The sequence below is a fragment of the Apteryx rowi genome, unplaced genomic scaffold (genome assembly GCF_003343035.1).
Source record: "Apteryx rowi isolate R43461 unplaced genomic scaffold, aptRow1 scaffold_1025, whole genome shotgun sequence".
Lineage (NCBI taxonomy): Eukaryota > Metazoa > Chordata > Aves > Apterygiformes > Apterygidae > Apteryx > Apteryx rowi.
In genome coordinates this window covers 110,996-123,318 of record NW_020447226.1, presented here as the reverse complement: position 1 = coordinate 123,318, position 12,323 = coordinate 110,996, and the positions used below count along the sequence as shown (strand labels likewise).

Sequence of the window (12,323 nt, the reverse complement as noted above, 5' to 3'; positions counted from 1 at the left end):
TGTCCTTAGTCAGGTTTTCCCAAAGCTTAAAGGTTTGGCTTGGCTGGATTGAACAAGCAACCTGGCTGATAGAACCCAAATCTGTACGCTCTCTTATGTAACCATGCCTGACAAATAGCAAAGGCAAAGTGATGAATCCTCACTATTGTTTGCTTGCTTCCTGTTCTCTATTTATTAAATGTTGATACAATTTTATTTTTTCAGCCTAGGAGCATGTTCGAGATTCAACAGTTTACTGCACTAGCCTTTTATTCTGGGCACCTGCACTCAGTGAAAGAATACAAGCAGGCAAATCCATTCCTACTGTCAATAATCACCAGAATTGATGTACTTTACAAAGAGCAGTTTTCCTCCAACTCACCAGTATACTCCACAGGCAGCTCAAATTAGCCATCCCAGAAGTATAGCCATTTCAGGAATGGAAGAAAAAAGCATTAGGAGAAAGAAGAATAACAAAATACAAAAATGTACAGTACATGGAGGAGATCTAGCCCAAGCCACCAGGATTTCTGAGAAAAGGAAGAAAAGAGGTCATTAACCCACTTGGCATTTGGCCAGAATATGGGGGTAACATCCTGCCTCTTATAAACTGCAAGGACAGTTTTGTGTTCCCAGGTGGTCTGCGTTTTATGGCAGAGTTTGGTCAGTGTCCTCTGAGTAGGGTTACGCCAGGCCAGAATCAGGCCACTGACAGAATCTGGGAGATAAGTTTATACAGTGCCTGCCCTCTGTATTCTTGAGGCTCATCAATACTGTTCCGCTCTCCCTCTCTGATACAATGACATACAGATCCCTGCTGGACTTTGAAGTATCCAGATCCCCCAAGTCATTTGCCTTGGGTTTTGGTGTCAGTCTGAGAAAGTGGAAAACTCAAACATATGGGAAGTTACCTCTGCAGCTGGTGGTACTATACTCTAAAGCTCTCAGCTCTTAGCTGAGTTCAGGCAGCAGCAGTGAGTCAAGGAAAGCCAGGTAGCAAGGCCATCTAAAACAGCTATTTTTGTTTTTCTTTTAAATACACACCTCCAAACAACAGTGTAGTACTGCCTGGATCATGGTCACTGAACTATGCTGGCATACCTGCAAACAGTTTCACCGAGTCAGGAATGAGTCCTGCTATCAGAGCAGTTATATGGAGACTTAATTAGCCTGTTCTGTGACTAATTAGGGATCATCAGTGTCCAGCACTATCATTCCAGGCTCTGTCCTCCACACTCTGAAGACACCTCACATCTTTAAATAGCTGTCTTGTCGTGGGCTCCTATCCTGCCCTAAGCTTGAGTTACATTTAAAAATCAGGTTTTTATGGGAGAGAGTAAATCTGATTCCTTCTTTTTGGCCCCAGGCTTGAATTTGCTGTCACAAAGCTACTCTTCAGAAAGGAGGGGTTGAAAAAAAAAAAGGATTATTTTGCTACCTAGTGACAAAGCCATTTTAGAAGCACAGTTCCTAAATTAAGGGCTTCAGGCTGTAAGGCAATGTAGATACTTCTCTGGTAACCAAAAGCAGCATCAGTGGACATACACTCCCTCAGTAATGCTTGCTCTATTTTAAGTTTTTTGCTTATTTGTTCTACACGTGGAACACTTTTTTAAAGCTGTTTGGAGAGCCCCCAAGCAATGTCACTCCATCCTGCAAACCCTCCGTAACTCTGCTTATGGACTCTTTAAATCAGTTCCTTTTGGAGCTGAGAGGTACTTTGACACTGACTTGTCTCCCCTATGTTAAACTTGACCTATCTAGATTTATGGAGTATTTGCCTTGGGCTGTCTCCCTGTACAGGAGGATGGAATGGGAAGGAGGTGAGTCACCCATTAACTAGATAAGGAGATTTTGTATGATTTGTATTCTCCTTTGGAATGTGGCTTGGTGACTGATCAATTTGAATAGAGACTACGCTGAGGGAAAGATACAGCCTCTGGAATCTCTCATGATCTCAAGATCATCTTGTTCATCTTGCTGTAGGACTGAGATTATTTAATTTTGCAAAACTCCCTATATAGCTTACTAATTTCTTAACATTCCCTCCCTTCCCTGCATTGTAATGCATCCTTTTGAAGACAGCCAATTAAATATACAACACAAGAGCTATTGAGCTGGAATGATTACTTTGTTCTTGATATTTGTAGGGACAAATCTTTTAAGTGTAACTAAGGAGAGGTATGGGTTGAAAAGCTGGTATTCATCTCAATTTTAAATAACTGAAAAATAAGCATTCCATCCATAACTTCATAGTCTGATTTATGTGAAACTTTACCAAAAAAAAATTAGAAAAACATCAGTCCAGCCTTACTAATATCTCAGCTTTAGTGAGAAATAAATATTGTTTTATAAGGACCCAAAAAGTAAATGTCCCTTAAATCTTGGTTGAACTGGTAGTACTCATAACCTAAAAATGTGGCTATTCTAAGGAAGACAAGTAAGTTAAAATGAACTTTTTTTGAACTAAAGCCTAATGATTTCTAAGGCTATTTAGGCATCCCATCTGCACTGAATTAGTGGGTGTGACACCCACACACCTTTATAGGATGAGAGCACAAACCATCAGGGCTTCCAGGAAGAGCTGAAGTCTGCCTATGGGGACTATAAAGAGCTTCATCAGTGGGTGAGCTATTTCCAAGTTTTTTTATATGGATCTTGCACTATCTGATGCATGTGGTGTGGGCTATTATTAAAGAATTAATAATATTAATATTAAAGATGAAAGACAGAGTCTTAAATATTAATATTAAAGATATTAAATATTCATATTAAAGAATTGATTGTATGGAACTGCTGGTGTGATCTAGTGTGTCAGTTTCCATGTTCTTTGACAATGCAAGATTCCTCTGCCTTCCTGTATCAAGCCATTGTGGGTTTTCTGAACATCACCTTCCAGGTAGGTCCTGATCCATCAGGAACTGGACTGAAGCTATCCCACCAGCTCATCTATTACCTAGACACTTAATGGTTTTCTGCAGGGAACAGTCAGCATATTTCTCCCAGTTCCTGAATTTTGCTAGATTTGTATTCACTTGGAACAAAGCTGCTTATAGATGCATCTGGCTTGCAGCCTTCCCCTGCATAATCCCAGATTTACTGAGATGTCAAACTACAACCATAACTAGGATACATTAGTCTCTCAAGGTGTAGTTTTTGTAGGTGGGGGGCCAGACACTTTTTCAGAGACTTAGTTGAGCCAACATTTTGGAGGAAACAAGAATGTTTAAAGGGAAAAAGATACCTGAATGACTGCCACTGGCTTGCTTTTGAACACTGGAGCTGATCTAGGTTGCCTTCTACAATTTATATTATTTCAGGCTGCAGGATTTTATACACAAGCTTTATGTATGTTTCTGACTCTTTATACAGCTACTATAGTTAATTTTCCTCTTGTTCCTATTCATGGTTTTTTCACATTACAAGCAAGGTGATTAGGAACAATTTTCACAAAGTGAAGTGCATCTCTGTATAAAGCATAAGCACACAGATTTTTTTTTTGTTGTTCATTTTCCTCATCCTTAGCAGCAAGGTAAATGAATAAATTAGTCTACTAGTTTGAAAACAAGGGGCCACCTTTGGCAACAAAATCCAAGGGGTGTTTCAAGCCTGAATTTGGCCCATTTGGCTTATTGAGTCTGAATTTTTTCTGAAGCTTTCGGGGGGCGGGGGGGGGGGGAAGCATAATGCATGAGCCTTTCTGCATTATGAGGCTGAAATCTCTGATGGTGTCTTCTCCCAGTACAGGTTAATAAAAATCTCCTTCATAAATTTGTGTTGTTATTAGGAAGTCCAGCTGGTTGGCTTTCTAATGCTCTTGGAGTTTCTTGGATGCTGACTTCAGTTCCTATCTGTAGTTACACAGAGATTGCAAGTCTTGACTGCCTCTCAGCAACTCATTGTTCTTGTGGGCTTCATAATGGAACTGGGAGCTTCTCATCTCATACCTAGAAAACAAAAGCACTGATCCTGAGCAATATCAGCAGGAATAATATTGAGAGTCACACAAGTAGATAATGTGATATTTCTGATCTTCCCTTGCAATGTTGATTCTCTATTCTCCTCCCATCCATCCATCCAGTGTGAAGTTCAGTAAAACTGGCATTATTGTAATATTTCTCACTCTCTGCCTAGTTCACAAATCTATTTGATTTCCAGACCCAACAAATATTCTTGGACCAAATCTTGCCTCTTCAAAGCAATATGCATTTTTGTGTACGTATCTTGTAACTGCAAAAGTAATGTCGTCTTCTACGCAAATAAAAGTGCTTTTCCCCCTACCTAACTGCCTTGCTCTCTAACTAGCATCTCTCCCCCTCCTTCTCACCCTCTTCCCTCTCTTTCCCTCTCTCTCCTGCTTTCCTGGTTTCCCATGGGCACTGACTTCCCCAACTATATCCCAGGGAACATTAATGCTTCTGTTTCTTGGGTTTAAGTATGCTGTGCTCCCTCTGCTCATTGAATAGCTGTTTATGGCCAAACTCTCTGAGATACATGCTTAAAACTCTTAAAATCTGAATGCCTGTGCAGCAAATCTGTTAAAATACATGGGTGTGCATGCACAGCTCTGCACTGACTGGCAATGTATGGGTACACTTATCTCTATGTGCTCTTCAGATACATCTCAAAAATGAAGAGCAGTGAACTCAGTTCTCRTTTGACTCATGTACCATCAGACATAGAATAGATTGCTGGGGTTTGGGGGGAGAATGCATCTCTGCAGCTGTTTTTCCACCCAATTGCACAAGCAGGAACGGTCACTGAATTTAGAAAGACTTGACTCCAATTGTTCTCATTCCTTTCATCAAACCCCCAGGTTTGTCCTTTGTCCTTCAGACAAATCTGTCCTTGGGAGCTGTGTTCATTAACCACTTTGGCCTTGGACCCTGAGTTCACTCCAGCTCTTCTTGCCTCTTTAGCTCTAAAAAACACTCTTCTTCCATATGCAAACACTCCAAACTGAGGTGTGCCAGCTCCTTCTCATATGGGGACATTTCTATCAGTGCCTTTCCCATAATGCCTTCACAGAATCAATGGAACAGTTGAGGTTAGAAGGGACCTTTGGAAATCATCTAGTCCCACTCCCCTGCTCAAGCAGGGTCAGCTTGAGCTGGTTGCCCAGGACCCTGTCCTGGCTTTTGAATATCTCCAAAGATGGAGATTCCACAAGCTCTCTGGGCAACCTGCTCCAGTGCTCAGTCACCCTCATGGTAAAAAAGGTTTTCCTGAGATTCAGATGGAACTTCTTGTGTTTCAGTTTGTGCCTGTTGTCTCTCAAAAAGAGTCTGTCCCCATCCTCTTTACATCCTCCCTTCACATATTTATACACACTGATAAGATCCCCGCTCAGTATTCTCCTGGCTACACAGTGCCAGCTCTCTTAGCCTTTCCTCATATGACAGATGCACTAGTACCTTAATCATCTTAGCAGCCCTTTGCTGTACTCACTCCAGCCTTCTCAAAGACTCTGCAAAAATCTGATCAACCAAGATGAACAGAGTCTTGTATTTCTACAGTGCTTCCCATATCAATGCTGAGATGCCATAAGGAAGCCTGTTTACAAGGGAGAATGTTCTGTATTTTCTGTAAATTATGTCCCTTTCAAATGTCTCAAGCTAGAAGCAAGAAACAATAGACATCCTGAGCACCCAGTTACCCCGGTTATAAAGAATATGGGTCCATAACTATGTTGAATGTCTGCCTTTCACAACAACAGGGAGCTTTATGAAGGATGGGGCTAAATTTGAAGGTGGAGCATTGCAGATCATCAGCATTCTGATGAAGTCATGTGTGAACTATCAAGTTAGATCTACCAATTTTCACTTCTGTGCTTTTGGGTTAGGCTTTTCATGTATGGAGCACATACCATAGTATTTATATACTAACATGTCTGAGTGAATTACTACAAAAAATCTGTGCCGTCTCTAAGATGCAAAATATTATTTCATTATAATCTAGTGACACCAATCCTGAAAGAAAATTGAGTAAATACCAGGGGAATTCAAACATTGCTTCCTATAAGTCAAATTTCTCTGAAGTCTGATTCTGGAGTCATCACCTTTCTAAAGTAGAAGAGGTTTAAAAGACAAGACTTGTGTAGGAAGCCGAAGTATTAAGAGCACTTTTGGATTCAAGTCAGGGTAGTATGCTAGGCACAAAGCTTTTCAATTCCAGGGCCCAATCTTTCACTAAGCGCTTCCCCCACTGCAGTAATTAGCCCTCCCAAAGACACTAGTGACAGCATCATACAAGAGGTAATACTGAGTAAAAAGCCAAAATTATTTTGTTTTTCTTTAATCTGCTAACTATAGGATCTGCCTAATCCAATGTAAATCAGTGGACATATTACCAGTCACTAGAGAGGTTCTGGATTTTGTCTTCAGGCAACAAAGTAAATATGAAAGATATTTGTTTTAGTCAATGTAATTGATATCTACAGTGCAACTGTGGACTATGGAAAATTGCTTCTGCCAGTCATAATTTCTTATAAGTAACAGTGGAATCTATAATGTGAAAGGGTACTTCAAAATGCATATGCACAATATAATTCTTCATAATAAAATGCTGGGGGCTCAGGCTGTTAGGGCAATTTAACTCATCTTACAAAAGACTCTTCTTACCTTTCATAAATGTCCTGAGCTGCTGGTGAGGACATAGTAGCAGACGGCAGACTGTAAGGGCTCCACGAGGAACTGAGTATTCCCCCTGCATTCATCCTAGTTGAAGTATGGGATCTGGCAGCCAGGGACCCCATTTTGTGTTTTCTAGATCGTGACTGTCTGGTTGATGCTGTTGTCTTTCTGCTGTACCTGAATCTGCCAAAGTTTGGCAGAGGCTGGGCACAAGCACTTGCCTTTGCAGAATTTGGCCTCCAAATGGACTTGGGAGACTGGGAGCGAGACCTTAGCCAGCGGCTTTTTTTGGAAGCAGGAGAAAATGAGCGGGATCGGTAATTCCCTGCATGTTCAACAGACAGAGAGCTACCTTGGTCTAAGAAAGAACTGACTCTTTCATGAGAGCAAGTTCTCACTGGGACTTTTGGGTGTAAGAGAGACTCGACTCCAATTACATGTGGAGCTCCAAGCTTTACAGGAAATGAGTTGGTATTTACCAGATCTTCTGATAGCAAATCATTTTTGCTTGTGGTTTCACTTTCCAGGAGCCCAGCCACATGACTGACTGCAGATACGGAGAACACTGGAAGACTTAAGTTTGTTAGTGCTGGGTAATCACCTAAAGATTTGACTAGATGCCTTGGTTTTAGAAACCACTCTGATGCAGCAAGCTGCTTAGGTGTGTTCCCAGGACCTGTCTCCACATAGGCTGCATTATAAATTTGTAGCCATTTAGGTCTAAAAGTGCTTGAACTGCCTGCGGTGTCAGAATCTGTGCCATCATTTTGATCCATGTCAAAGCTCAGACTTGAGGCTAAGCTGTCCACCTGAACTTTAAGTTTCTGCAGACTTTCTTCCAAGCCATCTATGGTGGGAGATAAGTTGGTTTCTAGGTAAGAACAAAATGTATTTATTTACAAAATGTTTTATTAAATAGTTCTTACTAATAATACCTCTAGACTGCCCTCCATTACCAGACTCTACTGTAAAAACAGTCTAAGAAAAACATAGTTAATATCCTATACTTATGTAGCTATTTCAGTCAAAAATACACAGAACTTCGGAACTGAGAATTTCTGTAAAGGGGGAGGATTTCCTCTGCACAGTGGGAACATTACACCATTAGACCTAGCTGACTTCAAATCATATCACAGATTTACACTGATATAACATTTTGAATATGACCAATGTCTCTCCTAGGTGATAAATCAGCTATGTTAAAAAGATCTATTGTTCATGTGGTCAATCTATCATGACCATCAGCTCCATCCTACCAATTTCTTCTTTAAGCAATGACAATCCTCCCCTGCCATTGTGCAAAGTCCACTTTTTTTGTAGTTTCATGAAGCTCTGGTGCTGAGTAGTGCTCATCTTCTGGGAGTTGCTAAGAAATTCACTTGCTTTTCACTAGGAAGAAAAGACAAAACTTTTAATAGCTCTTAATAGCCCTCTTAATAACGCATTAGGGGTGGCCCTAAATAAAGGGGGACATCTACCACGGTGTATGGTAATCTCGGTCGCAGTGCCCACTGCCTCCTCAGGGCATGCCAGGCAGTTGCTGAGAGGGAGGCTGCGGCCAGGGCATTCGGGCAGGCCCGGACCTGCAACGGACCTCCAGCAGTGCCGGGCTGGACGCCGCGACCCCGCGGGGACCTGCAAGCCGGAGCCTGGTGCCTCCCAGGATCCCTCTCGGACAGGCTCGCCCCGCCATGCCTCGCGGCCGGTACCTGCTGGGGCCACATCGGCCGCTGTGATCCCCGCACCGCCTCCTCCGGCCTCCGTAGCAACGCCCCAACACTCCCGTTGCTATGGCGGAGCACCACCCTGACCTAGTTTGTCCTTCCCCGGTGCCCGTCCTCAGCCCCGTGGCCCTGCCCCACAGCCAATCAAATTCCACTTTCTAGCCCAGACCATCGCGTCCTTCCGTCGATCAGAAGAGACATCATCCTGCGCGTGACAGAACTCGGCGCCCTGCGGATGACGTCCTCGTGCGGCCCAATTGGAGGCCGCGCGGGTGGCCGTCGCGCATGCGCATTGGAGCGGCGCGTCCTCCGCGTGCGCTAGTGCTGTTGGCGGCGGTCGGGCGGTGTCATGTCGTGGCTCTTCGGGCTGAATCGCGGCACAGCCCCTGCCGGCGGGGGGGACGCGGCGGCGGGGGGCGGCGGCCTCTCCCTTCCGCCCTCTCCAGGCAGCGGCGGCGGCGGCGGCGCGGCGCCGGGGGCCGGCGGCGCCGGAGACCGCCACGCGCCCAAGGACAAATGGAGCAACTTCGACCCCACGGGCCTGGAGCGGGCGGCCAAGGCGGCGCGGGAGCTGGACGCGTCCCGTGCGTGAGGGGCCGGCCGGGCCGGGCCGACGGGGGTCAGCCCCGTCGCTCGCGTTGTCTCACGGCCTGGCCGCGCTTGGCGCAGCGCTTCTCGGCAGGGTTCGCGGCCATTAGGAGGTTACTCGTGTGCCGGGAGGGCCGCCCCTTCTGAGAAGTTGGTGCCCGGGTAGGGCCGGGGCTGCTTGGGGCTCTCACAGCGCTCGCATAGGGTCGCTTCGTGGGGCATGCAGCCCGGGCTTTGAGCGGCCTGTGGGCACTGAGTGCAGCTGTTCCTGGGCACTGGCTTCCTCCTGCTCCTCATTTAGAGCCTGGGAAGGGGGAGGAAAGAATTGAAGCACTTTGTCAGCAGAGTTTAGCACGTTGACTTCAGGTCACAGGTGTGCAGAAAACATTTCTAAGCATCTGTCGACAGGGAAGGTTGAACATGTGGCTTCAGAGCTGTGCACTAGACAGTCTRTGCTAGCATGAGATTGGATTGAGTAGTCTGAGAGGTTTCTTACTGGAGAAATAACTTAGTACTGTTGATAACTTCTTCCCACTGTCCATTTTAGGTCATGCAAAAGATGCTCTTAGTCTTGCCCAGATGCAAGAGCAGACCTTACAGCTGGAACAGCAAACAAAACTTAAGGTATGCTGTAACTCATAATTATTTGTGTCGCTATCCCAGTTCAGGCAATTGTCAGATTTGTGTGTAGGATAAATTGAAGCTTTATTTTCTAGCAACGTGGTGAGGGTGCTAAGTTTCTTGTTCTTGCATTTTTTGGTATGTGACTTTTCTTTAAAGTAATTCTGGAAGGTGAAGTGCTGCTGAGTTAACTTTTTCTCTGACATTTTATAACTTAATTTAGAACTTGTGTGTCATGAGTGATTTTGTAAATTCAAGAATGTCTTCAAGCTAGAATAAATTATCATATTATTTTCATGGAGTGATGAGGTTTTTTGCAGGTGTAAAATGGTTGGGAAGAAGATAGAAGTCTGTCCCTTTTATAAGGAAATTTGGGGCTTTTTTTTTGAAAATAAATCATATTTAATCATGAAATGGCTGATTATGAGCTTTCTGTCTTAAGATTATTTTTATTAGATCATGTTTTGGCCTTTTGGTGATGTGTGATCAATCTGCTTTGCAGGATATCACAGCAATTAAAAAAACACATTTCTTGGAATATAATTGTCACTAGCATTTCTCTATAGGATGGTGTACTGAGCTTATTTGCGATGACTATTTTCTTGTCATAATAGGAATATGAAGCTGCCATAGAACAACTGAAGAGTGAACAGATACGGGTACAAGCAGAAGAAAGACGAAAAACACTCAGTGAAGAAACAAAACAGCATCAAGCAGTAAGGAAATGAGGGGGAATCCAACTGATGAGTGATGTTGTTTGTCCCCTCCATTGTGGAAAGGGAAACAGTGCATTGATTAAGCTTTTCTACCTGGGGCAGCCATAAGCAGGAAGCCATTCACAGACTGACCCTGTTTTGTACCCTAGCTTTGTAATGGTGGACTTAATTTTCAGATAGGTACAGCTTTGTGGTGTCAAACTCGTGTTTCCAAATTCTGGAACACCTAAAGGGATATGTGATAACACTTATTCTTGTTGTGTGCTCCTTTAACTTCCCTTAAAGGAACTCAAAGGGAAGCGTTATCGAACATTCTGACACATACTTGTGCCTAAAGAGCTGATGGTATTAAAAGGTTGAAGACTGCTGGCTTATCAAGCATGTATGTTACCTGGGCAATGAAATCTCTCAGGTTATTTGGATTTCAGTCTTAACTAGGCTCTAAATTTCTATTTCTTTCAAGCTTGATCTTTCAGAAAGAACAAATTACCTTAAGACAAGATGTGATGCAAATCTGAGAGTTGTCAGAAGTTGTCTTTTGAGCAGTGTTGATGATTTTTGGTATGTTTTAGCCATCTGTATTGAGTTACTGAGGCAACGATAATACTGAAGTCAGGGAAATGCAAATTGACTTTTATTCTCATTGGTCGCATATGGTGACGTTTTACTTTGAGAGTACAGGAAAATATAGGGTTGATAAATCTAACTTGCAAAGATATGATGCCAGCTAAAAGTGCTTGGCTGGCACATGTTGCTTTTTAGCCCATTGGAGTTCAGACTTTGAACAGGGCTGGCTCAGGAAGTGGGCTTCATGGATATCTGATCTGTTTATGGATTAGCTCTTGAACTCTTGCAGTTTTGTAGGTCATCATTTGAAGTCAAAGCAAACTTGATCATGATTTACTTCTGAAGTGCCATGCTGTGAAGTACAGTTGTTGAGGAGATGACTTGCAAGCTGTTCTGCTGCGCCTGTATCTGGAATGGAGAATAACATCATCCATTGTCCAGAGTCCTCTCTGCTGATGGATTGGGGCCCTCAGATCACTTTCAGTGGAGTTTAGATGACATTGGTTTATTTGCCAGTTGCAGTGGAAAAACTGATGAAAGTAATTAACGAGGAACAAGAAAATCGATGAGAAAATTGAGGAGCTCAGTTGACAAGCAGCATATTTTGGCAATTCTGTTGTTTGCAATCGTGAGTCTAGGTACTACGTTTTAGAACATGAAAACATGGTTTTCCCAGTAAGGCTCTTTTTCTGGGTCAGGGAGCATTTGCTTTTTATTTTTATATCTGTGACACCTTAAAATGAGGTCAGAGTATGTAGATTTCTCAGCGTAGAGGAGTTTGTGGTGCTGACTGAGGATATTTTGCCTCAAACTAGGTCCTGTTTGTTTTCAAACCTTGTTTTTTGTTTTTTGTTTTTTTTGCTTTGTCTCTTTTCTTTTGCATGTTCCAAACATTATTGCCCTTAAGAGTAGGTTCTTTCCTAAACACTTAATATTCTGTTCTAAATACTTCTTTTTCTAAAGCGAGCCCAATATCAGGACAAATTGGCAAGACAGCGCTATGATGAACAGATGCGACAGCAGGTATGATAATATTGCTTTCATATATATATTTTTGCTTGGCTTCAGCACTTTTGGCCAGGCGAATCGAAGGACAGGGATAGGACAAAGCGGCTAAGGGYGTGGGATTTGGGGGTGTGAATCTGGGAGGCTGGGCAGAGAATAATGCATTTTAAGTTAGGCACTACTTTCTTGAAAGCATTTATAATACTTAAGCTTTACAAATACCTAGCTGACTGAGTTCTTACAACTTCAATAAATCTTCTGCTGTTGTCTCTGCCTATAGCAACTTGCTAATGAAGAGAATCTGAGGAAGCAGGAGGAATCTGTACAGAAGCAGGAAGCCATGAGGCGAGGTAAGTTACTAATTTTTCTTTAGCTGGTGACGAAGTGGATGGGCAGATCAGTCTCTGTAGTGATCTTTGAATTCTTGTCYGTATTGGCTAATGTTCCATCAGGAGCATGTGTTAATGCCATATTGGCAAACAGTAGGTAAA

The 12,323-nt window shown here is 43.1% G+C and overlaps 2 protein-coding genes across 4 annotated transcripts in view; one reads left to right on the top strand and one right to left on the bottom strand.

Moving 5' to 3' along the window:
• Positions 1-80: 80 nt before the first annotated feature.
• Positions 81-8,528, bottom strand: LOC112965953. Its single transcript, XM_026065512.1, has 4 exons — positions 8,321-8,528; positions 7,868-8,000; positions 6,600-7,482; positions 81-3,926 (listed from the first exon to the last, which is right to left on the bottom strand). The coding sequence occupies exons 2-4, from the start codon at positions 7,962-7,964 to the stop codon at positions 3,827-3,829; spliced, it is 1,080 nt and encodes a 359-aa protein (XP_025921297.1). The 5' UTR covers positions 7,965-8,000; positions 8,321-8,528; the 3' UTR covers positions 81-3,826.
• A 108-nt stretch (positions 8,529-8,636) lies between these two features.
• The window catches only part of LOC112965898 (ATPase family AAA domain-containing protein 3), a 33,687-nt gene continuing 30,000 nt past the window's right edge, over positions 8,637-12,323 (top strand). For 2 of the 3 annotated variants that reach the window (XM_026065400.1, XM_026065407.1), the window contains exons 1-5: positions 8,637-8,919; positions 9,471-9,547; positions 10,159-10,260; positions 11,791-11,850; positions 12,113-12,182. In XM_026065400.1, coding sequence (XP_025921185.1) covers positions 8,685-8,919; positions 9,471-9,547; positions 10,159-10,260; positions 11,791-11,850; positions 12,113-12,182 — 544 coding nt within the window. In that variant the 5' untranslated portion in view covers positions 8,637-8,684. Of the gene's footprint in view, positions 8,920-8,964; positions 9,019-9,470; positions 9,548-10,158; positions 10,261-11,790; positions 11,851-12,112; positions 12,183-12,323 lie in introns of those variants that run through there. The other variant, XM_026065418.1, reaches the window with a different exon arrangement.

Excerpts from the sequence above, each read along its gene's own strand:
- LOC112965953 (XM_026065512.1), bottom strand. The coding sequence starts at position 7,964 with ATGAGCACTACTCAGCACCAGAGCTTCATGAAACTACAAAAAAAGTGG. Across the intron at positions 7,483-7,867 it reads ATTGCTTAAAGAAGAAATTG|AAACCAACTTATCTCCCACC; the intron begins GTAGGATGGAGC and ends GTTCTTACCTAG. Across the intron at positions 3,927-6,599 it reads GCTCAGGACATTTATGAAAG|GTATGAGATGAGAAGCTCCC; the intron begins GTAAGAAGAGTC and ends TTTGTTTTCTAG.